The sequence below is a fragment of the Onychostoma macrolepis genome, chromosome 12, assembly GCF_012432095.1.
Source record: "Onychostoma macrolepis isolate SWU-2019 chromosome 12, ASM1243209v1, whole genome shotgun sequence".
In the NCBI taxonomy this organism is placed as follows: domain Eukaryota; kingdom Metazoa; phylum Chordata; class Actinopteri; order Cypriniformes; family Cyprinidae; genus Onychostoma; species Onychostoma macrolepis.
This window is the reverse complement of record NC_081166.1, coordinates 18,161,587-18,185,799: the sequence shown is the minus strand read 5'-3', so window position 1 is coordinate 18,185,799 and position 24,213 is coordinate 18,161,587. Positions and strand designations below refer to the sequence as shown.

The 24,213-nt window shown below is 36.4% G+C and overlaps 1 protein-coding gene across 2 annotated transcripts; it reads right to left on the bottom strand.

The window, feature by feature from the left end:
• Nucleotides 1-2,621: 2,621 nt before the first annotated feature.
• On the bottom strand, nt 2,622-23,856 carry hectd2 (HECT domain containing 2). 2 transcript variants are annotated; one of them, XM_058794057.1, is made up of 21 exons: nt 23,330-23,856; nt 22,452-22,578; nt 21,494-21,632; nt 21,307-21,409; nt 20,651-20,740; nt 20,452-20,516; nt 20,295-20,340; nt 18,603-18,712; nt 18,248-18,396; nt 18,006-18,129; nt 16,058-16,154; nt 15,586-15,693; nt 15,166-15,298; nt 13,909-13,997; nt 11,495-11,653; nt 9,415-9,489; nt 9,165-9,252; nt 8,944-9,050; nt 5,634-5,749; nt 5,402-5,545; nt 2,622-5,318 (listed from the first exon to the last, which is right to left on the bottom strand). In XM_058794057.1, exons 1-21 carry the CDS (start codon nt 23,405-23,407, stop codon nt 5,198-5,200), a joined length of 2,268 nt encoding a protein of 755 aa, XP_058650040.1. In that variant the 5' UTR covers nt 23,408-23,856; the 3' UTR covers nt 2,622-5,197. The 2 variants fall into 2 exon arrangements, with proteins under 2 accessions (XP_058650040.1, XP_058650041.1); XM_058794058.1 differs by lacking the exons at nt 20,295-20,340; nt 20,452-20,516.
• Nucleotides 23,857-24,213: the final 357 nt, after the last annotated feature.

The window sequence follows — 24,213 nt, the reverse complement described above, 5'->3', positions numbered from 1 at the left end:
TCCCATTCACTCACTGTATGGAAAAGAGCAGCTTCAACATTCATCAACCCTGGAACAACATGAAGGTGATTAAATGATGGCAGAATTGTCATATTTGGGTGAACTGTCCCTTTAAAGCTTATATCTCTCAGTGCTGTGAATCACACAGAATCTGTCCTGAACCTGACTCTCTCTTTCTTTGTGTGTCACAGACAGAACCAGGGCACACAGCACTGCATTTTGGGATGTCTAACAAGCCCTCTAGCACTGCAGCCAGAGTTTTTATTGCACCACAGCAATAGTGTAGATATGTAAAGCAGGGATGTCAGCAATACTTCACAGCATTGAGCAGAAGCTGTAAATTAACCACAAGCACAGTATTTCAACTATAATGGTGATGATTATACCTTAAAATAAGATGGCAGTTAAACTTGATGTAAATGCAAAAAATAAAGATGTCAGAAGATTAGGGGTTTGATTGATGGAAAATCAATATATGCATTCAAGCTGTTCCATGTAAAAGAGAATACAAGCTTTCCATTTAATGTCTAACAAATACGCACTGTAGTAGGTCTGACCTGTACAATGTTATATTGCACATTCAGTTGCTGCAAACAGTAATTTGACATTTGTAACATTTTAAAAGGCATGTTATTACATTAAATGTTTCAAGCATAACATGAACTGAACTGAACAGTACATCCACCAAAAAGAGAAGATTATATACATACATCTATATAAATATGTGTGTGTGTCTATGTAAATACTAAAACTAATGTAAAAAATGGCTATAAAATACTTTTTGGGCTCTCTGTACTTTACCTTATAGTGTGATTGTCCATTATTGCATTATGCATTGAGCATAATGATAATGTGAGCCTTGGCCACATTGGGAAATAGCAGTCATTTCAAGTTTTTTGAAGGCTAAATCATGCAGTTTTCTGCATGCTCCGTTGTTTTGTAACCTTGCATTAAACCTGGACGGGACAGATGAACTCATTCACTATTGTGTGCATGCATACATCTAGAACCTTCACAAAGGTTTCACTGATTGATACCTGTCAATGTACCTTTTTTAATAAGTCGGCCCAGCCAAGGCATGCAGAAAACACCTGTTAACCCAATTTATCGCCTGCCCAACTCCACTGCTCCTCACTGCCACCATGACTACTGGGGTAAATTTCACCCTTGACTGTCAGCTCATCCATCCACACTGAACAGCAGCCAGGCCCTCAGAGATATTTGGCAATCTTTCATAAATGTCTCGTATGTTGACAAGTTATATTATTACCCACCTAGTTTCCTGATTTGAGAACCTGATACATTAGTGACCTTACGACAATCTCAATCAGATCACTCTTGAGATTTCAGGAGTGTTTATTTCACTTGCTTTTATCTCAGGTAAGGACAGATGGGGTATGTGATATTACATTAAACTGCTTTGGTCAAACCGCACTGCACTTCTGCCTTTTTAGAATATATGAGATATATGAACTCTCATTGTTTTGAGTAGCACCATTAGACCACAGCAGCTGCAGATTATGCACTGATCTCACCAGGGCTTATTACAGCAAAAAGATTAGACTAGACACATGTGGAACAAAAACACCATTTATTATTTTCCATATATATTTTTTGCTAATCTCATGATTTATTAATGATAGGTTTTTTTTTATGTTGTAAAATATTAGTCTGCTTGGTCATGCTTTGAACCAGTATGTTTTACAAGATGTCTGAATACTTCTCTATTACAGTAGGCCAAATGAGTAGGATGGTTGAATATTATAAGTAATATTATAAGTATTTTTTGAATTATAAGATTTTTTTATGGTTATGTTTTTATTCTGCAGTGGTTAAATTGGTCAAAAGTGACAATAAATATATTTACAATTATAAAAAATATTTCTGTTTTAAATGATTTTTTTTTTTTTTTTACTTTCTATTCATCAAAGAATCATAAAAAAAAAACAGCAGCACAACTGTTTTCAGCATTATAATAATTAACAAGAAACATTTCTTGAGCACCAAATCAGCATATTAGAAAGACTTCCGTAAGATCATGTGATACTGAAGACCAAAGCTACTAAAAATCAGCTGTCATCACAGCAATAAATTACATGTTAAAATAGATATGTTATAAAGTTACTGTTAATTTTGTAATAATATTCCACAATATTGCTGTTTTTACAGTATTTTTGACCAAACAAATGAATGCCTTGGTGACTGCAAGAGACTTTGTTAAAAAATTTGAATTGCTGTTTTATATATCCACCTAAATTTTGAAATGACTATAATGAAGATAATAGAAGATCGATAGTGAAGACACATTCATTATCTTGGTTCTTCTTTTATAAAAATTAACGGCTGATGGGCAAATAATATGCATAAAACACTCATAACAGCAGAAATTATAACAAATATTTAGCAAATGAATATTTTGTTTGGTCTTTTAAAGAGCCAGAGGTGAAATGTTGGCAGCTCTCGCTGTGTTCTCTGCAGTTCTTCATTTGACCTACACACATTTAAGCAATGCGTCAAGCTCACATTCTAGTCAGGAGGTGGCAATAACCCCAAAATGACAAAAAAATACAGGTCAAGGGAACCTTTTTTCATCACATAAAAAATGCTATGTTGTATAAAAATGAAAACTTAGCTGTATAACTTTATTCATTAAAAATGAATGAGCAAAGTTGAAATAAATACATTGTAAATACATTTGTATTCGGTCATTGGAGAACATAAAACCATAGCATGAACACAGGAGTGATTCAGATTGACAGATGACATAAATACAAATAAAGCATGAGCCCAATGAAAATCACAGGACTTGATGAGCAAGAAATATGCAAAAATACACCACCTACAAGTATCCACTCACACAAGCCAAGCCAGGATAAATACACTCTCAGAAATAAAGGTACAAAAGCTGTCACTGGGGTGGTACCTTTTCAAAAGGTACAGTTTTGTACCTATTAGTTTTAAATATATACACTTTAAGTACTAATATGCACCTTTAAGGTACCAAAATGGCCCCCTTAGGTACAAACATGTACCTTTTGAAAAGGTACCGGCCCAGCGACAGCTTTTGTACCTTTATTTCTGAGAGTGTAGGATGACTGATGTACACCCCACTAGTTAAAGGTCATCCACTAGCATACTAACATACTGCAGTATCACTAGACCTCGAGTCCTAAATGAATTGAGAAAATGATGGCACAAAGCAGAGCATTAGTCATAAAAATAAATAATGTTTTTTGTTGTGACCAATACTGCTGTTAACCACTCTATTTGAAGAATAACCGGAATCACCATCCAAAAAATAAAAAATACAAAATTCAAATAAGCACAAACAGTTCTTCCATGTTATGGCTAGTCAACAAACATGAAACAATCGCTGACACAGACACACACACAACATCTAGTCACATTACCAATATTCCTTTCATGCCCAAGAGAGGTTGAGAAAGGGTTGTCAACAATTACTAAACTACACTCAACTTACATTTGAGCTCAGACCTTTCATTTTAAAAGTTCATTAGTTTATTAACAGCTACATTTTATAAGCTAATCAGAAGCAGAGGGAATGCTTGAGTTAAGGAACGTTTCACACAGGAGCTTTTATTAACTGTGGGCTCCTGTAACCCTGGAGACAGAGCGCTGTCTCTTTAAAAATGCTGGGCAGACTGTTTGCCAGGCTATTTTAGCTGAGACCAAGCCCCTTATCGACCTACTTTTAACAGGAGCATGGGACATTACCCATGTTGAAGAAAAAAAATCCTTAACATTTGAATTTTAATTTCACATTGCAGTAAAATAGAGCATCCTGAACAGATTTACACTATATTTTCTATAAATCCACATATTCTAATACCACACAAAATGTTTGGTCCTTCACTCAAACAGTCAGCAATGATGTGTGCAAGACGAACAGCTTAACTGGGTTCCTCACAGAACCCTGGTACACAACAATTAATACTACTCTGTACACACAATCCACAATACATCATACTGCTTAGACTTTATATCTAGAGCTTACATTATCACTGCTGTGCGTTATCCTGGGACCAGCTGCATAAACTGTTTGGACTAGTCTTAAAAAGATAGTCATCAAATTTTTTTCTTCAAGACTGGTCGTAACTTTTTAATTAAGTTTTGAAAAGGTAGAATGGTCTTATTTGACTGATTACCCCTTGGCAACTGCTAGTTGGTAAAACTAGTTCTTAAGACACAGTCTTAACATTGTGGCTACGTTTATGCAACTGCCGCCAGATGTGGCTGTCAGGATTGCGCAAAACTCAGAATTGTAGAATTGTCTCTCTACTAATTCCTTCATGAGTGTGAGTGTGAATTGAATTGAGCGTACTCACAGGAAGATGAATTGGAATTTGAATTGGCATGACAAGAAGTGGAATTTACTGCAGAAATTTAAGACAGGCAATGCATTCTGGGAAATAAAGTGCTCTTTCACCCTTGTCAACAAGTTAACTAAAATTTTATGTCTATATACCATCTATCTACCTATGATTTTTTAATGTTTTTGAAAGACATCTCTTCTGCTCACCTGGGCTGCATTTATTGATTTAAAAAAAAAAAAAATTTTAAACGTAAAAAAAAAAACATTATTTTGTGAAATATTATTACAATATAAAAATAACTTTTTCTATTTTCATTTATTTTAAAATGTTATTTATCCCTGTGATGGCAAAGCATTCATTACTCCAGTCTTCAGTATCACATTATCCAAGTGCTCAATTATTCTTATCAATGTTAAAAACAGATGTGCTGCTTAATATTTATTTAGAAACCATGATACATTTCTTTCAGGATTCTTTAATGAACAGAAAGTTAAGCATTTGTTTTTTGTTTTTTGTAATGTCTTTACTGTATTACTATTAATGTATTTAATATCACTTTTGATCAATTTAACATCCCTTGCCAAATAAAAGTTATAATTTCTTGCCTAAACATTTGAACAGTAGTGTATACAAGATCATTTTGTTGAATATTTAATTGATTTTAATTCCACTTCCTTGCATACAATTTCGAATAGCAATTCTGCATCTTGTTTGTTACCACAATTCAAATTAAGTAATTGCACTAGAATTTAAAAGGCATTCTCAATTCAATTCTGATGCACAACCCTGTTGGTTGTTAAAAAAAAATTATCACAGCCCATATTCTTTCAGTGAACGCAGATTAAATGATCTACAACTGTAATTTACTCCAATCCGAAGCCCTCTGCATTTGAAATGGCAATAGTTAACTTTTGCCGTAGTTCTTTCTTGCTCTTGTACGGAGGTAGACAGATCTGGTTGAAGCATGTATGCGACACTGGGAGCCTGCAAAGAAAATGAATAAATAAACTGTAGAGAATGAACTTGCATGCAGTCATTTCACTGCAATATGCCAATGTGATGATTACCAGTCAGTGGAGACATCAATCTTGGAGATCTTGAAGTTGAGGTCGGCCATTCCTCCCACAGGAACGCGGTCACTTCCTGTGGTAAAGTGGAGCAGTTTCTTCTGCAGCTCCAAAGGAAATGCCAGCACCACATCCCAAAAGGCTCTGCAACACAAGAGTGAACAGTAACATTTCCACTGATAGATATGCATGTAAGAGCATGACTATGAAAAATGGTAAACAGGACATGTACCGGATGGTGGGGTCAGTCTTGCTGTAGCCCTCATACTGCACCACTCGCTGCAGAGAGCCCATGTCCAGATTAGGACTTCCACAAACCAGGATCTCGACCTCCTCTGGCCTTAGAAGCTGCATAAATGACAGATTTAACGAGTCCTTATAATACTACCATTGTTGTGATTACGTTGATGCATATTTGCAGAAAAAAAAAAAAAGTTAATATAAATAACATGATAAAAAAATGCATTTAATTATGCCCCCCACTTGCATGTGTTCTTTGCAACAAACAATGTTTGGGTAACACTTTTTATACAAGTTCAATAGAAGGACATTGTTTAACATTGGCAATAGCCAACATGAGCTAATAGTGAATATTCATTTTACAGCATTTATTAGTCTTGGATAATGTCAGTTTCTACATATGCTAATATATTTTAAACAGTCATTATGAATCACTATTGTTCAAAAATCTGTGTTTTTAGGATTATTTGATGAATAGAAATTTCAACAGCATTTATTTAAAATATAAATATTTTGTAACATTACAAATGTCTTTACTGTCACTTTTGATCAATTTAATGTCTTTGCCGAATTAAAGAATTAATCTCTTGAATAGTAGTGCATTATGAACAAGCCTGAATTGTTAACAGTAATATACGGCTGAATTATAGTGAATAGTATCTTATTGTTAACCTAGGTTAACAAATGCTTTAAAAATTATTGTTCGTTGTTAGTTTATGATACTTAAAGCAAAAAAATAAATAAATAAAAATACAAAATAGCAAGACATGACAATGTTAGTCTGATTCGTATGTTAATCGAACGAAAAAATGAAAGCAGAAGATTCCTGGTAAACCAGGAAAAAATAATTAAAACATTTTATTTAGAAGACACAGTCAGAGCAGCATATTAAACAATGTTTTACATTTGTGCTTATCACATATTTCACATCCCCAACCCCTCCACCCCCTGTCAAAAATTAAGTAAACTAAAAGTAAAAAAAACTAAAATTACTCCATGTTGGTGTAAAACCTTGTAAAATATATATCTTATCAAAATACAACAGTTGCCACACCCTGCACGTACACAGATCGTGCTGTGCAGTGTGTTGAGAAACAGTCAGACAGTGTGAAAGACTGAAAGATAAAGATAGGTCTTTAAGCCACAGAATACTGTAGGTAGCAATGGTCCAAACCAATCCGTCACGTCCTTCCTCTCCCCTAACCCTCCACCTCACCCCTCCCGCCTCACATCACACCAAGACCAACGAGTCAGATATTACTATTACAGAGCCTCTTACATAAGCAGCCAGGGACATAGTCAACTGTTGTGTAATCACTAAAGACGGGGAAGGTCTAACGTTGATCATGGCCAGTGGAATCAGGTCAGAGGAGGTCTGGAATCATGTTTATATATTCTCATTGTGACGCTATTTAAATAATCAGCTGGACACATGTATAGCTGATCCTACAACATGCAAGAGAAAAAAAAAAAAAAACTGAGCAGAGCAAACTGGTGATTGTGCAGTTCAGTGAACCCAGAGAGAAACCAATGACTCACAGGCTGAACATTCCTTAAAATGGTCAGATGAAATAAGTCTTCCTCTGCTTTTCTTTTTTCTGTGTGCATCTCTTGATTAAGAGAGAAGTCTGAAGTAGCACCATATTGGGAAGTCTAAATCGAGGCTGAATCATCGCTCAGATAAACAAACGTGTAATTTATGTTTTTCCCTGGTGCATATAGAGAAAAATAACCAACAACTACAAAACATCATCCTGAACACTCTCTCCTGTGTATTTTAGGCTCGCTACAAGTCACTATTGTTCTTACAAAAGAAAATTTTGCAATAAGAAAGAAAATGTGTATTGGTAAATGTGGTTTCCACACAGACTATTCCAGCACACAGTTTAAAACACTCCCTCAACATGTTAAGACACAAGAATTTGAATTAAGAACTATTAACTAGCAAACTGCACGAATGTCAACTAAGTACCAACATGCATAACAAGCAACAACAAAAACACAACTTCAAGTTCTGCCGATAAAAAACTAAAAGAAATTAATAAAAAATAATCAATTTTCCACCATAATGTACAGTATAGTGATAACAGAGTGCATTAATTAGTAAACTAAAAAAGGGAAATTTTCTAAAGAGTTCATGAAGGAACTCAATTATGCGATGACAGTTTTGGTCTCGTTAAATTATTCTAGGTATTTATTCAGACAATATTGTAAACTGTAACCGATATTCAGTATATTTACATATTATTTGAAACAACAACAATCAAGAATAATTTAAACCAAAACTAATATCACATTGTTGTTGTCATTATTATTAATGATAATTATTCTCTTAGAGTTTATTATACAGTTATATTTTATTTTATTGTATTGTATTATTATTATTACACATGCGTCGTGAATCTCTTTCCACAATGGCAGCGCACCACTGCAGACGGGATGAGGAGGAGAAGAATTGTTGAATAAAGTCACTATTTTTGTTTTCTTTGTGTTTTCATAGCTTCGTAAAGTTACAGTTGAACCTCTGATGTCACATGGATGTCTATTTTACTGAAGTCCTTGCTATGTTTCTGGACCTGGGAACATTGCAGTTTGCATTGCTGTCTATGGAGGGTCTGAGAGCTGAGAGAGTAATTACTTAGTAATAATAAACATTATTATTAACAACATACTTTTCCATAGTCAGACAAATATAACCTGTGTACAATGTTTAAAAGAAAACATAAAAAAATGTAGTTAAAACCAGTTAGTTAATTAAGTTAGCATTGGCTGTGTTTAAACATGGAGGAAACCATGTTAAGTGACATACTCATGAGCTGTGCAAGGTCTTTGTTCAGATTTCAATTGACATGCTAAGCAGGGTAAGAGACTTGCAATTTTCTGGGGGTTTCTATGTATTCATTCTATACGACCTTGAGTCTGAGGTCTCTCCCAGCCAGTAGCTGAAGAGCCTGGATATGGTATGGAGATTGAACAAACAAAGCAGGCCCAGTTACAGGGCACCCTTCCAACAGAGGGGGAAGGGACAGCCCATGCACAGATGTAGCCTTCACACACACACACACACACGAAACGGCCCACAGACCCTGCCCTCTCTCCTGAAACTCTCTCTGTCTGAGAGCCACTTGTAGAATATTCCAGGGCTTGCTGTGCCTCACAACAGCACTAGCTGTTAAAAATTACTAGCTGCAGTTAAATGTCAAGCTGTTTCTTGGCTTCTATTTACTTGCTTCCAGAGTATTCCTCTCAGAATTCCTTTTAATTATCAAGTAAGTATTTTGGCGAAAACTATACAAACTCACCATCAGGGCATTTGAGGCACAAACGCTATGAAAACCATGATAGAAAGCAGCAAACTGCCTGTAGATGGATTTATTCAGCAGGAAATCAATGTAGAGCTGGACGTATTCTGTGCAGGGACAAACAGATCAATCCTTCAGTAGCAGGAATAACACAATGAGATAATTCATGTAGAAAAGAGAAAATCCAGTCATGCACATAACTAGAGTGAAGACTCTCTCACCTTTTCTGTTTAGGTTGGTTACAGGGATCTTGTCCCCTCCTGGTTTCAAATTATATGACTTGACCACTCCGAGTTCTTCTTGAAAAACCTAGAGGAAAAAAGTACAAAAATGACCTCCGCTTTGATTATTTGCAGACGTTATCACCTGGTTCAATCAGGCAAACACACTTATCTATTAGATAGGATGGAACGGGAAACAAGTCTATGAGAGCAAACATCCTGATGCAGGTGGAGTTCAGAGGGGACTCACCTGAAATGTGGTATAGAAGTCCTCTTCGACATTTCCTTCATAGCTGAGGAGTTCCCCAAGTCCATGAGCAAGATCCTAAAATGCACACAGAAGAACTCACATTTGACAAATGTGCTAGCTTTTTATGTGCTCCATACTGTGCATTTCTACTTCAGCAAACAATGCAGTAGAAGGGACACTATCTATACAAATCATAATAAAATTAAAATGCACTGACTATTAAAAAAAAAAATTGAGATTTTATCATGTATGTGGCATTATGTGAGATTTCTGTGACTGTGAGAGCATTGTATATTCTGCTGAAGGCAGCACTTCATTTAAAAAAAATAAATTGTGCAGCTAATAAAATGGTAGCAAATGAGTGTGCTGTTTGATAAAAATTCCAGAAATCTAGTTTTTCATTTTAAGAAAGTAGCTTTAGAGATTCCTCATCCACATTACCTTTGGAAAAAGTTTGAAACAAGGAAGCAAACAACGCCCGCAGGCAGTTATGTAACTTTGGAGGAAGCCAGAGACTGTTAAAACAGAACATCTGGCTCATTTAAATCTGACTCTGCAGTAACAGGAGAGTGAAGGGGAATCAATATGAAAGCGGAGCATAACTAGTATTTCAAAATACAATCAACCTCTTGTACATTAAATTTCAGCATACTGTATTATGACAAAGAGCTTTACTGCAGAAAAAAATAGCTAATATCGGGCGCCATCTGCTGGACACATGAAGAGAGGCACTGGCTGAATTTGAACAGGAATATCATTGTCACCAAAAGAAAACAGTACACTGTACACTGAAGTACACTGGAACCATTCAGCCATTAATATCGAATGTGTTTGAAATTAAATGTATTTTAAATTCTGCCTGTGATCTTGCTAAAGTTTAATAATATACCATTTTCAAAAAACAACTCGCATGATATTGGGGAGACCAGGACTAGTTCTCACACAAAATACATGAAACAAGACCTCTAAACTCAGTAACTAGGTTTTGAATAAAAAAATGACCAATTACTTACATTTTTGTCTTTTCCTAGTTTAACGTTAGCAAAACAAATAAACTACTGTCCACTATCATTCAAAAGCGTAGAGTAAATTTTTTAGGTACGTTTTCTTAAACAAGTCTTATGCTCACCAAAGATGCATTATTTAATCAAAATTAGCATTGCAAACTATTATTACAATTTTAAACAAACATTTTCTATTTTGATATATTTTAAAATGTAAGTAATTCATACCAACATGCTGATTGCTGCTTAATATTTCTCTAGAAACTATACTGTTTTTAGGATCCATTGATTAATAGAGAGATCAAAAGAACACCATTCATTTGAAATTTGTAACATTATACATGTCTTTTCTATTAAATTTAATCACATTAAATTACCCTTGCTGAAAAAAAACATTGTACTGACCATAAGCTTTTAAATGGTCAAATCAGAGTTGTATACATTCAGACAATCATTTGATTTTTTTTCCCTCGTAATAATTTCTCATAAACAGCAATAAGTAACAGTAATGGGATACTTTTACTTGATATTTAGCTGTATTTGAAACGGAACACAAGAAACTAGCATTTGAAGGGTTAAGGAGATCAAAAGAAAGGAGAGCGAGATACTTCAAAGGCCGCTGTGAGATTCACAAGACAGGTATGACTTTATCAGCAGAGCTGAAAGCCAACAGAGCACTATTACTGCTGTCCTCAGAACAACGCACCATCTGAGACTTATTAATCGCATCCAGGCGACTAGACGACAGGAGTGTGCGAGTTTGAGAAGGCTGGGTGACACCCTGGAAGTGCAAAAGATAATGCAAGAGCTATTTCTGACTCGGTGTTATTCTGTCAGCCATCTACACTGTTTATATATGGCTTAGTGAGCTCAATGTCACCATATAATGAGCATCACATCCTAAACAGTACATATATGCTATATGGGGGCTGGATTACTTTATATTGGAATAATAATACCACACTACACAGTGAGAGCAGGAGGTTCACCCATCAGCGATTGATAAATGTGTGTTTGTCAAGATTTGGCAGGATTGAATATGATACCATGTGGTGTGTCACAGCTTGTGTACATACAGGCATAATCTGCTGGAGGTCGTCCAGGTTGAGGGTCGCCATGCCGACGGGGGTGTCGAGGTCACATGGCACAATGGGCGGGGTCAGCAGCTTCTTATAGACACAAGGGGGGAAGCGGATGTCCAGTGTGATGCTGTTGTACACAGCCAAGCCCATGAGCTGACAGATGGGGTTAAGTTTGCACAGCTGGAAGGATTCACAGACCTGACACACACCTCCAGCCTTCTGTTACACAATGGCTGCATCAGAAACCAAAGGTGGCTTCCTCACTGCTTGATGGCCAATTATCTAACAGGCAGCAGTTTATATGAAGGCACCTTTAACACTCTGCTTTCCATAATGTCACATCTAATGATCACCATGTAAGGTGAATTGATTTTTAGTCATGTCTACAAATTAGTTTACTTATTTTAACTACCAAACTGCACTGCCATTCAAAAGTTTGGGGTATTTTTTTTTTTTTTTTTTTTAAGTATTTATAGTTTTATTCAGTGTGAATGCATTAGATTTTTTTTTAAGTGACATTTATAATATTACAAAAGATTTCTATTTCCCATAAATGCTCTTCTTTTGAAACTTCTATTCAACAAAGAATTCTGAAAAAAAAAAAAAAAATCCTCAAAAATATTAAGCAGCACAACAGTTTTCAACATTGATGATAGTAATAAATCGTTCAGCTTTGAAAATCCCGCTTTGGCATCACGTGTAAATTACATTTTAAAATATTATGGAACAGAAAACAGTTATTTTAAAATGTAATGATATTTCACAATATTACTATTTTACTATATTTTTGATCAAATAAATATTGTCTTGGTAAGAATCTCATCTACCCCGAACTTTTGAACAAAAGTGTATAGGCACAGGAGTGCGTGATATCAAAGGCAATAAAAACACATATAAGCATTTTTTGGGTTTCAGCCATAACAAACGTGAAAACACAAAATCCTTATGCATATCTTCTCCTGTATTCTTATGCTATGCCTTCAAAATTTCAATCATTACAAACTGAAATTTTATTCCTTTTAGTGCATGCATGTTAGTTTGACGACTCTATATGCTAATGTACTAGTGTTCTCTTGAATAAGAATGTCCATCCACTAAAACCACCAACTTTTGAATAGCAATGCCAAGTAGCAAATAATGATTCACGGCTGTAATATAAACTAAAGTCTTCTGGTTTGTGTGCCTCTGATGATGTATGGCGAACTTCTCCAATCATTTTGTCTGCTTAAACCCTGCCCCATTCTTACAATCGACTGCAAGCTCACATTCAGATCTGCCTCCATCCAATCAACAACCGATGAACAGAAACTAGCACCCACCCTAACTTTTTTTTTTTTTTTTACTCAAAAGTATGTCCTAATGCTGAAGAAAAGCTCTGACACTACTTCCTTTTAAGCTCAACTTTAAAGTCTGTAATCTTCTGTGCAACTAGTGGCAACAAATGGAATTTTAATCTGCATGAGCAGCCAAATTTAATACCAACTGAAGATGAAGGGAGCGGTTGAAACACTTTAGTGTTGCACAACTTACAGAAGTTATTTAAGATTTGCTAATATCGTAACATCCCCTACAGTATAGTAGCACAGTAAGATGCATGGAAGAACACCCAACAGGTGTACAATACATTTAAAGGAAAATGTGAAGAGCCCTGCACGTAAGTGCTTTCAGCTGTAGCTGACAACTCAGCCCCATGTGCTCTCCATATGTGTAGCGAGGGCGATGGAAAAAAGTCCTCAGCTCAGGAGAGAGAGGGGAGAGAGCAGACAGGCGGGACAGTTTCCATGAGGACTTCAATGATGAGACAACACAAACCGAGCCCTGGCTGTTCCTAACGAGACAAAACAAAAGAATCTTTATTTCATAATTTTTCACTGATGTGACACAGCAATTCTGTGCTGAAGGAGAGGGAGCTCTGAGGCCGAGCTCTGGACTTGCAGCTACATGCATTGACAAGCCTAAGCCAGAGGGGACAATTAGAGGGGTAACACCAGGACACGGTAGGCTTTGGCTGCCACCGTGTCTCTCCCCACACGTTCCCGAGAGCACCGTATGGAGCAGTTCTCGACTCTGACACGTGCCCGCTCACGCACCACATCACTTACAAAGCCATTTCATAACCATAACTATAACTGTGCATCTGTCATTAGCGTCATATTGCATTATAACCTTGTGTTCTTGACATTTACAAATCACATGGCATAAAAATAGCATATGCTCCATTTTCACATCATCACAGCACAGATTGGTGGCAGAAAATACATTTCCCACCAGAAAACAGAGGGACGAGAATGCACGTCAGATGTATGTGCCAAATGGGAGCTGACTCTGTATTTATGTGCTATTTTAAGTTTGTCACACCCACATGTGACCACCTATACTGTATAAACTGCAGGGAAATGAAAGGATACGGCTCCAACCAATCGGAACTCAGAGTAGTTGTCACATTTCCAGCTGCTGAACCAATGACACTGGGACTCCTTCACATACGTGAACATGCCTGCAACATGACACACAGATGCAGAAAAGAACAATTACTATTCACTAAGAAAAAGCAGCAATCACTGATTGTGTTATTTATTTACACCACTGTCTAAATAAATTATTCAAATGAGGACTGACGACTCAAGTCTGACACTTGAAGTCTTGAAGATACTTTCCTACTAGAGCGCACTGTTGAACCAGACACTTTAATATTTTAATGTTATCTTTTTTTTTTTACTTCATTTATTTTCCCTTTAATAATAAAATGTAATAAAAATTGTATTCACTTTTTTTTTTTTTTATTAAATTTTATTTAATAATAAAAATTATTAAGAACAGTAAATGATGTTTATCTGAAAGTGTAACAATACAAACAGATTTTCTGTAAGTGGTAGGTTTAGGGTTAGGGTTGGGTACCCCCTGATATTTTAAGTAACTATTTCAATAATTTATTGGCACATTTGTATGTTTAATTTTAAAAATACTTATTTTCATCAGTTTTAAATTTCAGCAATATTTATATAGCTAATGTTATTATAAAAATTCACATTACTTTAATTTATAATGTATGACATTTTTTCCACAATAATTGTTTAAATACAAGGTTTTCCAAAAAGAGAATTATATTTATACATTTAAGATTTTAAATTTACATGACAATTGTATAAACCTGTAACATTTATTTGCAAAAACGTTTTAATTGATTTTTTTTTTATCATTAATTCGCTAATGGTATACACTCGTAGGCACACCCTGTACCAACTCACGAACCCCCTGCAATTCCCTCACGAACCCCACTTTGGGAAATCCTGGGTTAGGGGATAGAAAATATTGTTTGGTCCATATAAAAACAATAGAAGTCTATGGAAAGTGCGTGTGTGTGTGTGTGTGTGTGTGTGTGTGCGGGAGCGAGAGAGAGAACACACAAAATCTGCATTGCTGATCATGGTTTTGAATATTAATGTTCAACTACTTTTTAAAAAATTATAATAAATCTCATTAAATTTTGTTACTGGGGAGACATCTTTGTTAAGATGTTGAGAGTAAACATTTAAATAGTCTAACATATTTTGCCTCTCAAGAAAAAAATTCTAGACATATTTAATGAGACAACAGATTTCTTCAGATTTTTTTACCACCTGTATATTGTCAAAGACTGGCACTGTTCGTCCTGATTGTCTTACCATAGTCTGTGTGAAAAATCTGTCGAATCAGGAGAAGAAACCACTCTTTTGTGAGTCCACCCATGTCCAACCCCGCTTCCCCAACAAACGTCACTTTCAGTTTTTTCTTCAGGTCTGCTCGCTTTCTCGAAAGCTATTAAAAAAAGGAACACATTTATGGAGGGGCCATTTTTCCAAATTAAGTCTTAGCCAGACTTAGAACTTTCCAGAACATAATGTACATGCTGTTGGCTGAAAGTTCTCTCAGCCTAGGAAAACAAAACTTAGATTTGTGCTACTTTATACAGAGCAATGCATCCCATACATAAGTATGTCTTCCTTTAGAGCTAAATAGTTTTCAATGGTTCAAGGGAGCTCCTGGTAACATCTACAGGAACAGACGCAATTCTACGTTTACAGATTTGGACCGAGCAGTATTACCTCATCCAGTGAGTCACTGACCAGCTGCAGACGCCTAACTTTAATGTTGAGAAACAGCAGACTCATATCCACCCTCTGCCTGCGAGAAACCTTGTCCACCAGGGTTTGCTGCATTGGACATAGAGAGAATGCATTTGTCAGTCAACAAACAGGTTTGCAGAACATGACCACATCTAGGTTTTATTCAATGTCTCTATATTTCTTGTTTCTGAGTAACACTTCTTAAACAGATGATGTCTGTCTACTTGCGGTGTATGATGATATTATTCTCCAGCCACGTGTCTGTTTATCCTACAGTCTGGACACATATGTTTGGGAGGGAGCCATAGGAATGGCCGCCCCACCCAAGCTAGGATTGTTATCAGAAAATACTCTCTGACTAGAACACATATTTTCCCAAACAGAGACTAGATTTTTCATCTTAAGACAGTTTTAGCTATAGTGAGATCTCATTGTGCAGGTCAACTCTCACCCTGGCCATGCTGATCATCTGCTGCTCAGAGTCTCTCTGGATGATGGCCTTCTTCACTACTGTGGACAGGATGAAGGGGAACTGACAGAAGGTGAACCTGAGAAGATAGAGATCAGAAATTACTTGGTCTTAGGTACAAGTTTAAAGTGTTCACTGGTGACAGACCAATATATCTTAAAAGGGGTCATCGGATGCCCATTTTACACAAGTTGATATGATTCTTTAGGGTCTTAATGAAAAGTCTAAAATGGCAGTGTAAAAAACACTTTCTTTACCCTGTCAAAATCAGCTCTGTTTTCAGCACACTGATTTAGTTCATGTTACTTTAAATGCTAGTGAGCTCTGCTGACCACTCTCTTCCGTGGAGTGACGAGCAGACCATAGATATGTGTAGATCCCCTATTCACGTTGACGCGTCGGCCATCTCGCATTCACCATAATAATTAATGAAAATTCAAAGATTTACAAGCGTATAATTTTCTGTTGTAGACGCACAGTCAATGCGCTCAAAGATTCGCAGACCGTTCCAAAAATGGCAGATGGCTTACGTATCGCGGTCCATAGAAACAGTCCATAATGAGGCATCTAGGTATATATATCTATGGAGCATACTAAACTTCAGCCACGAAGCTGGCTAACTAGCAGCACATTATTAGGAAAGGTGATTTGCAAAGATTCATAAAAACCCTTGTACTCACTTCTTCTGTAGATAAAGCTGGATCACGAATGATTCGGGCGAACATAGATGCATTTAGGCAGATCGGGATCGGCACATTCCCTTCAAAGCGAAAGTAACATTAATCCTCTGCGTCTTCAGCGGCTCAGATGTCGGGAGTAAATGAAGACTGCTATATTCATTATTACATCCAACAACAAAACGCCTCAATCGCTTAATCGGGAGACGTTCTTGTCTTCCCCTGCACTGGAGTCTGTGGACAGCTCTCAGCTCACTCAGGGCGGGTCTAAGGTAATACGGTCTTGTCAATCAACTATCGTGGGAGCAGTCTGTTCAGAACTACGTCATTCTGACATGGCTCTCAGAACAGCCTGATTTGAGAAAGGGGATTTTAAAATAGGGATTTTAAAAGACTACTGGGTGGATTTTTATCATTATAGGATGGATGTGTACACACACTTCCAACACACATTTATGTTCAAACAACTTGTAAAGCGAATTTTGCATCCGATGACCCCTTTAAATTGTGTTTATTCTTCTAACCCTAGTAGTCTTTTCTTTTTTAAGCATACAGTGGTCTCTTAAGCTGACCAAAAGCTGCATTTATTTAATCAAAAATACAGTTTTGATTATAGTTTTATATATTATATATAATTGTTATTAGAGATACATATAATATAAATATTATTATTACTACAGAAATACTATATCAGGAGCCATTATTTCAGTTTTTAGTGTCACAGCATCCTTCACCTATCATTTTAATATGCTGATGTGGTACTCGAGAAACATGACTTCTTATTATCATTATGAACGCTGAAAAAAAAAGTTGTGCTACTTAATATTTTCGTGGAAACTGATGCACTTTTTATCAGAATTCAGGATTTATGAATAGAAAGTTCAAAAGAACAAAAAACATTTATTTTAAATCTTTTGTAACATTATAATGTCTTTACTGTCACTTTTTATCAATTTGATGCATTCATACTAATAAAATAAATAAAAAATAAATATGCAAAACTAAAAATCTTACTGACCCCAAACTTTTAAATGGCAGTGTTTTAATGACATGTTTCACACATAAATCTTACAACTTAGTAATTTTTAAAACATGTCATTGTGCTAATTAAAATAATAATAATTAAAAAAAAACAATATTGTAAAACTAAAAATACAATATTTGACTCAAATAAATTTCTTGTTTTAAGGACAAAAACAAGACAAAACACAAATTTTGAAGTGTTATGTGAAATTATATTTTTACATTCACACCTGTTTGAATTTCCGTGAGCCTGCCACGTGTGGTAATCCTCCATAAAATCTATGTGGTCCAATGTTAGGTTGTAGAAATCAGTGAAAGGGATGATAGGAGGAGAGGAAATGCTATTTGCAGCATCTGTTAGAACAAGACCAATGTTTAGATTCTTTTGGTTCAAAATCAGTTGTAAAGAACTACGAGAAAGCATCTCGACTGTCTCCAGGCCCTCTCTAGTGGCCAGCACAGTAGTACTCACTAAGCAGGGAAAGGACTTTAGTGGCTGAGGGAATCCACCAGGAGCATTTGGCCATGGGCGGCAACTCTTCTGGCTTGGCAGGAAATAGGCGGGTAGTGATGAAGAGCTGCAAGCGCTCCACCAGCTGTTTGAAACGCTTCTGAGGCAGCCTGAAAGATGAAACATATCGTAAGCAGGAAGATATAATCCATACACACTTCTTTTTTTACTGTCAATTTGTTGGATTTACACATTTCACAATTAAAACAACAACTACTTAGAATGCAAAAAAGCCAAAAAGCTAATTTATTTAAAATAAATTAGGGCAAAGGAGCTAGACTTTTCCATTGTGAATTGCTCTCTTGTACAGACTCACTTTTTAAACCAGTGCATCAGGAAATGGTGGTCCGCTTCAGCCAGGGCTGCTATTTGCCTCAGTAAGTGTGCATAGATGACATATGTGGCTGGGCTGGTGTACTGAGGGTTCTGCGACACAGAGAGGCATTTCAGCAAACTTCAAAAAGGAAATATAACTTTTCATTTAGGAGCAGAGAAAGAAGTCTGGCTTTTAATAAGAAGTGGCACTGCAGCGGAAACCAGCTCTTTTCCTCTCCAGTATGACCTCATCCCTTCCTTAGGCACGGCAAACGCAAATAATACAGAGGCTGCCTGACATTAGTGGCAGACAGATCAGCCCAATAATTGCCTCTGCTTTTCAATTTCATCATGTCCTCCAGAGAAATGTAGGTCAGAGAGCCCATCAACAGTCTGGAGATGAATACCACTATATGCAAACTCTGGAGAAGACCGAAATCTGTATACATGCTTCTGTTTATGAAAACGTCTAACTCTCACCACCACTGATCCCCATCAAATGGAGAGAAAAAAAAACGTTTCATAAAGCTGAAAACCCAAAACGAATCAAATCCCAGCTAACCAAGCCATCGCCTCTCTCTCTGCCTACGGCTTCCCAGGCTTAAATCCAGTGGCTGTGTCCTTATTTGGACAGTCCCAGGCCAGCCTGCGCTGGTCATGTGTGAAGTAAACACTTAGCTCACGATCTGTCTGCACCAGAGCAGAGCTATGGCTGGAGTCAATGGGCCATGTGGTGAGAGAGGAGATCAAGAGTTTCCTGAAACTCCCATTCGCCTCTTACTTAGCTTGGGGTGTTTAACGTAGCTGCCAACACAAAGGGCAAATCAAAGATAGATTAGAGCAATTTTGCTGTGTATGTGCACATCTATAGGATTGCACACAGATAACTGCTTTGGTTCGCAAAGGGAAATTACAGGTATTGCAGAAAAGTATCATATGTCTTTGGGTTCTGTGTGTAATTAAGGCAATTTTGTATTAATGGCATGGTAAGAGGAATGATCAGCAGTGTTGGGGTAACAAACTGAAAGATGCTAGATTTTTTAGTAGCGTGACAGTAACTGTTCTCACAACAAATTTTTCCAATGAGCACCAAAACTTTACACCACTATATTTGTTAATCACATTTTATTGTGCAAAAAGCTTTACAGGTGAGCAAACTGAGATAAAACACGCTCTCCTAAACTGTCTTCTCTCACTTTCGTGCCGTGCACTGTAATGGTTCTTTTCGTGAATCAATTTGTTCATACGTTTCAAGTCATTAAACGATTCATAGATTGGATACAATTGACAGATTAAATAATCACTGATTAGTGCAGCCCTTGTTGTTGCACATTATTTAGTTACATGTTGATGTCACGAAGTTTTCAAACTGATAGCAATTCTGGTTCATAAAATTGATTAGTTTAATTTTTAATATATAAATTATTATGCATCTTATGTTAATTCTAACACCCTAATTGAGATCCAAATTTTAGAGCCAGTTTTTCTGACAAATAAATACAGCTCTGGTTATAACAATAAACAATGTGGTTCAATATAGTTAGCTACTTTTTGATAACCTACTGCAGATCAGCCCATTAAGCCAGGATGTAATAGTGAAACAGAACATAACTCTCTTAAGAGATAGAGAGAACTAATCATTTCTTTACAAACAAAAAGAAAACACAAAAGTGTGCAAAAACAATGCCATTACCTGCACAAGAACAAAATACGCTCTAAGGTCATCCTTTGTGCGAGGCCTAAAAATACAAAAACAAAACTGACAGTGATTCTTTTTTAATCACTATTTTCTGCAAAGACTTCATGTCCTCTTTTAGTGCTTCAATGAGAGAACACAATGCACTACTCACCCTTTCCATTCTCTTAATAAGCTATTAATAATTCCCTTCAGGACTGATTTCTGTGTGTCCGCGGGCTGCAAATTAGCCAGATTAAACCAATTTTGTTAAAACCAAATTCAAAACAACAGACAGAGCACAATGGCTTACTGTGTAATTCAATTATAAGAGAACTTCAGTCAGCTCTTACGATGGAAAGTTTCTTACTTACCGTGTGGAGTAAGGCATCATAAACAATATTGACAAATTTGATGTTTATTCCTGAGTCTTCAATAGTGTTAAAGGGAGCATTTGCTTCTTTCTGAAAAGAAAATTTAAACATAAAACATGAATCATGGTGCATTTTACATATACTTCACATATAAAATGGGTGGTAAACTATTCACCTCATAAGAATAACATTTTCTGATGAAACCATATGCCGATGTTGTTTTTTACTCCCTGAATGAGCTCATTGATTCATTTGGAGACCAAAATGTTCAGTTTACCCCTTTCCTGACTTTCACGGTTACTTTTTCCACCGACTTCCAAGAGTTCTCATTAAAAACTTTGGCTAAACATAAAAGGATGTTTCATTCATAAAATTGACCATTATTCAAAAGCCTAAATAAAAACATTTAGACAAGTCAATTATATGCTATTAATAATTAAGCAACTAGTAAAATATATTTTTTAAATAATTATATTTTAAATGATTGTTGTTATATTTTACACACAGTAAATTAACTGATAATTCACAGTAAAAGCTGTGGTTAATTTGGGCCTTATGCTCAAAAGAGATTTCAAGCAATATGAAAACAATCAACAGCACTCTAGTAAAAACTTTTAAAACATGAACAAGACACAGTATTGAGAGCTTCAACACACCTTAAATGCACCATTGAGTTCCAAAAAGGAATCAAATGTGGTCAAGTAGAAATCATGGACTTGCTTCCAATCCCCTGAGATAGTTGCCCTTTCAACATCGTCCCTACAGCCGGACAAAGACACAATTAAAAACCACTGTAACTGACCTTGGGAATTCTGCAGGTTGACTAAAGGAAGAAGCACGTACTGAAACTCTTTGGCGGTTTTGGTCCGAATAGGAATAATGGGTTCTGAGACAAAACGAGCCTTCACCTCTGGAGGGAGAACATCAATAGAGATACGATGCTTCTGTCTCACATCTGGACATATTGGAGGAAGCTCTCTCACTGAAAACAAACGCACACATATTTAATTAGACAGCAGCTCACAATATGAGCAAGGTGGGCCGCTCATCTTGCTCTCCAGGGGGATTTTTGCAATCACTCTATAGCAAACAATCATTTGTCATTATCTTATCAGAAACAACCATCTGAACAATGATTCTCAGCATCCCAACAACCACCTGGTAACATGCAATCACCATCAGCGCAGTGTGTTATTATATTTAAAGGCACTCTAGTCCTTTAATTCTCAACAAATGCACTGATTAAAGCTGATGAGTTAAGACTCACAAAAAGATTTGTACTTGTGGACTACAGTAGGAACAAGTGACCTTTTCAAGGTTCGCCCAGTGAATTTATAAGGTAAAGTGAGAACATTTAACGAGCTTTAGCACTGCGTCAGGCCTCAGTCCATGTAGAGTCTTCCTAACAAATCCCCAGCTCATCTGTGCTACAGACAGACGTGAACACACTTATGCCTTGTCATAGACTTGAAGATGAATGCATCACATAGACAACATCTTTGATCTCCAAGACAAAGAAAGGAAAACATCTGCTTGAAACAGTGAAGTGGTTATCAATTCAAAGCAGCCGAGATGGACTGCTTTGAAATGCAATTAGTTTTTTTGTTGTTGTAGCAAAAGGGAATTACCTTTAAATCACTCATGCATATCATTTTAAAACCATAGTAACCCTTGCTTGTGCTACCTGCGTTTAGACCTAAAGCACTGACTATGGATAGATAAAATTTGTTTAATAATATCAAAAAAATCAAGTTATGCAACAAGAAACAGCTAAAACTGGCAGCGCTGGAAGCAGTCTGACCTTGCTTGACTGCAGGTAGCAGGAACGGAGAAGAGAGACTGTGGCTGCCTGACTCTCTTTTGTGATTCAGGGTGGAGATGAAGCTTCCATATGAGGGGAAAGGGAGCTTCGGTCCGCGATCCAAGTTCTGCCAATGAAATGATCCTCGTTATATTCCAATATTTCTAAAAAAAAATATTGTGCTGCGGCACACCTGTACTCTGCTGATAAAACAAATGGCAATAGAGAACAGATACTACAATAAACTATATTTACTATACTACACTAGACTGACAGATTAACATCTAATTAAGCAAAAATCTGAAAAATAAATAGCCTGCTAAATAATATAGCCTATGCCCCTCCCCCTTATTCAAATATCTGAATAAAAATAAGTATCAGTAAAGAATACAACACATTAAAGCACATTTAAACAATAGTGGAGGAAATCAAAACCTTGTTAATTGAGATTGTGTCACTCATTGCGTAACCAGCAGCAGCATCAGTGTTGTTTTGAGGAAACGAAACATTACGGCTGATGTATTCTGTGTGCTTTCAACACCAGGAAAATATAAAATCACTAAAAGAAAATGCGCTGTGCGTGCAGTAGGTTGAGCTAAATATTACATGAATCACATATGCCGATTTAACAGTGATTTACGGAGTTATTTAACACTATGTCGTTGTCTCAGCAGTAAACTAATTTCGTAAAGAATCCAGTAGAATTTCCATTAACCACACCAATTCAAAGGCAAATGTGCATTAAAAAATAAAGCAAAATTCAGATTAATAGTGCATAAAAGTGCAACAATTATGCATTCACGTATATTTTAACATATTATATTTGAATATTCAAAAGTCATATTAACCATAGTCAGCAATATTTGAAAAATACTTACATGATTTAGTATAGGAGGAAGTCTGTCTCTATGCCTTTCTTCAAATGGACAGTTATTTTCGCTCATGTTTAGATGCATGTCCTCTGAAGAAAAGCCTTTCGAGCGCAGTTACATGGCTTAATTTTCTGGAAAAAAGTACTTTTCCCGTCTACGTAATCTCAGTGCTCACTTTCCTTTTAACGTTAACGTTACTTTGAGAAATACAGCAACAGTGAGTGAGTCCAGTACGGTCTGTTCTTTTTGCTAAAGCAGGTGAGTTTTTGAGACTAAGATGACCAAAAAGGCTGGTCTTTGCTTGTCAAAGAGAACAAACGAAGCGGGTAAGAAGAAAAGTAAAAAGAAAAGATACAAAAATCTTCGCGACGCTGCGTTTAGTGAGTAAAGTAACTTGTTGAAGAATTGCCGTGGCGTCTATGTGCAGTCCAGCTGTACGCTGGCGCCATGTTGTTGAGGAGGATGATGATGATGATGAGGTTTGTAGTTACGGACTTGGATACGGCCGCTGCCTCGACGTAACACTGGGGCCGTGCTGTGCTGAGTCAGATTTATTGCACACCTCTAATTAAGATCTTTCCTAGAACTTAAAATACGACCAGCTAAACTCTATTTGTATGTAACATCAAAATCACATTTTGATTGGACTATATGAAAGAAAAAAAAGTTTAAAGTTGAAAGAAATATAAAGAAAGGCCTACGCATGTCCACTAAGTCTCAGACATTATTATTATTTTTTTTTTCCCACTATAGTGGATTTGTTTATTTATGGTTGTTTTAATATCTGACCACGCTTGTCACTGTGTTGTGTGAACGTTAGAATCTCAGCTTTTCTCTTATATACCTTATATTGGCATATTTACAGACAGTCTATGTGAACTGTGAGCTTC

Bases quoted from the DNA above. Each gene is read 5' to 3' on its own strand.
- hectd2 (XM_058794057.1), bottom strand. From the start codon at position 23,407: ATGCATCTAAACATGAGCGAAAATAACTGTCCATTTGAAGAAAGGCAT. The intron at 15,694-16,057 runs GTGAGAGTTGAC...TGTCCAATGCAG, and splicing joins AGATGATCAGCATGGCCAGG to CAAACCCTGGTGGACAAGGT. The intron at 15,299-15,585 runs GTAATACTGCTC...TTTTTTTAATAG, and splicing joins TCAGTGACTCACTGGATGAG to CTTTCGAGAAAGCGAGCAGA.